General features: G+C 58.7%; 1 protein-coding gene across 1 annotated transcript; it reads left to right on the top strand.

The window, feature by feature from the left end:
* Positions 1 to 233: 233 nt before the first annotated feature.
* On the top strand, positions 234 to 755 carry LOC102840241 (MARVEL domain-containing protein 1-like). Its single transcript, XM_006831218.1, has one exon. The coding sequence runs from the start codon at positions 234 to 236 to the stop codon at positions 753 to 755; it is 522 nt and encodes a 173-aa protein (XP_006831281.1).
* Positions 756 to 1,844: the final 1,089 nt, after the last annotated feature.

Genomic DNA, 1,844 nt, shown 5'->3' on the forward strand with positions numbered 1-1,844 from the left:
GGAGGGGAAAGGAAAAGGGAGGGTCTTTGGGGTGGAGAGAGGAAAAGAGAGAGGAGGTGCCGGCTGGAGGGAGGAGAGAAGGAAGGGTGGAGAGGAGAGAGGAAGTGAAAAGGACTTTTAGGGTAGTGTCGAGGCTGCAACGCGAACAGCGGGCATCTCTGCCAGGCCGCCCCTGGAAGCAAGGCGCCGCTATTCCGCTACTCGGGGCGCCGCTGCCGCCGCGCCCGGGGGCCATGCTCCCGCCACCCCCGCGCCAGCCACCGCCCCAGGCGAGTTCGGCCCGTGGCGCAGTGCGCTTGCACCGGCCCTTCCTGCGAAGCCTGCTGGGCGTGCTGCGGCTGCTGCAACTGCTGGCTGGTGCCGCCTTCTGGATCACTATCGCCACAAGCAGGTACCAAGGCCCCGTGCACTTTGCACTCTTCGTGTCCGTGTTCTTCTGGCTGCTGACCCTGGCCCTCTACTTCCTCACGCTGCTAGGCAAGTACGAACTAGTGCCCTTTCTTGGAGCACACTGGCTCGTGGTCAACGTGGCGCACGACCTGCTGGCGGCCGCGTTGTACGGCGCCGCGACGGGCATCATGATCGACCAGACACAGCGCCACAGTTACTGCAACATCAAGGATTACTCACTGCCCTGCGCCTACCATGCCTTCCTGGCGGCCGCGGTGTGCGGCGGCCTCTGCCTTGGCCTCTACTTGCTCTCGGCATTCTACGAATGTTGCCGCCGCCATCAGGGGGAGCAGGAGGTGGTCTGAGGCTTCCCGATAGCACCGCAGCTCCGACCACAGCCAAGGTCCCTCTGGAGAACCGTGCCCCAACTCTTCCTGGTGACGCGCTTACCCTGCGGTCGTGCACCCTGGCACCCTCCCCTTGCTCTGCGTTTCCACTGCTGCCCGCGCCCAGGAACCGAATCCAGACACGTAGCTCTGGCCTAACGGCTGCCCCCAACTCTAAATCGCTGCGCCGCGTGCGCCCTCTCACCAGGCCCCCGCAGGGCTGCAATCAGAAGGCGGACGCACCCCTTCAGACTGGCCGCCCAGAGGCGAAACATCGCAGTTACTTCTGCCCAGACGTGGACAGGCGCCGCGTAGATCCGGGGGAGGCTCCCAAATTGGAACCAGCCTTATGGCGGCGCCACTGCGCCCTTCCTCCAGCTCAGACGGCATTGGAGCACTTCTTCCGGCGTTTCTTTTCCATATAAGATCGGCATGCGGCGGCTGCTGAAGCTGGGAACATATTTTGGCTGGTCTTGAGAAGAACGAAGAATTTGGGATTATCATTAATTCATTAGTCCCTTGTAGCACACCCCGTGGTGCTTTGATATCTTGTGGTGGGGATCATCTGCAGACTTGAGGATGGGTAGGAAGGACCCCATGGGCAGTACCTCTTGCACCTTTGGAGTCCTTTCTCACCTCTGCCTGCCAGGCCTTTGTCCAAACACAATGTCACTGACTTCCAACCTTTCAGTGATAGGAGCCCCTTCTCAGCCTTTCTCTCATAGGCATCTCTTTGATACAGCCCTTAACTGCCATCTGTTTGCATTCAAGACCTTTCCCCAACCCCTCGACCATCATGAAATGTTATGGTAAGCACCCCAACCCTTCTTTTTATAGATAGGAACCCCTGGCCAGCTCTTGTTAGCAGCTGGAAAATATTAGTTTGTTGTTGTTAAGTGCCATCTAGTCGGTTCCGAATCATAGCGACCCTGTATAGGATTTCCAAGGAGCGACCGGTGATCTTGAACCACAGACCTTGCAGTTCAGACGTGATTGCAGTCTGGCTCATTCTCGGATTGTGCAGCTCTGTTTACTTCATAGCAGTGGAGTGTCCCAGGAGATGCCTTC

Source organism: Chrysochloris asiatica, unplaced genomic scaffold (assembly GCF_000296735.1).
Source record: "Chrysochloris asiatica unplaced genomic scaffold, ChrAsi1.0 scaffold00003, whole genome shotgun sequence".
Taxonomy (NCBI): Eukaryota; Metazoa; Chordata; class Mammalia; order Afrosoricida; family Chrysochloridae; genus Chrysochloris; species Chrysochloris asiatica.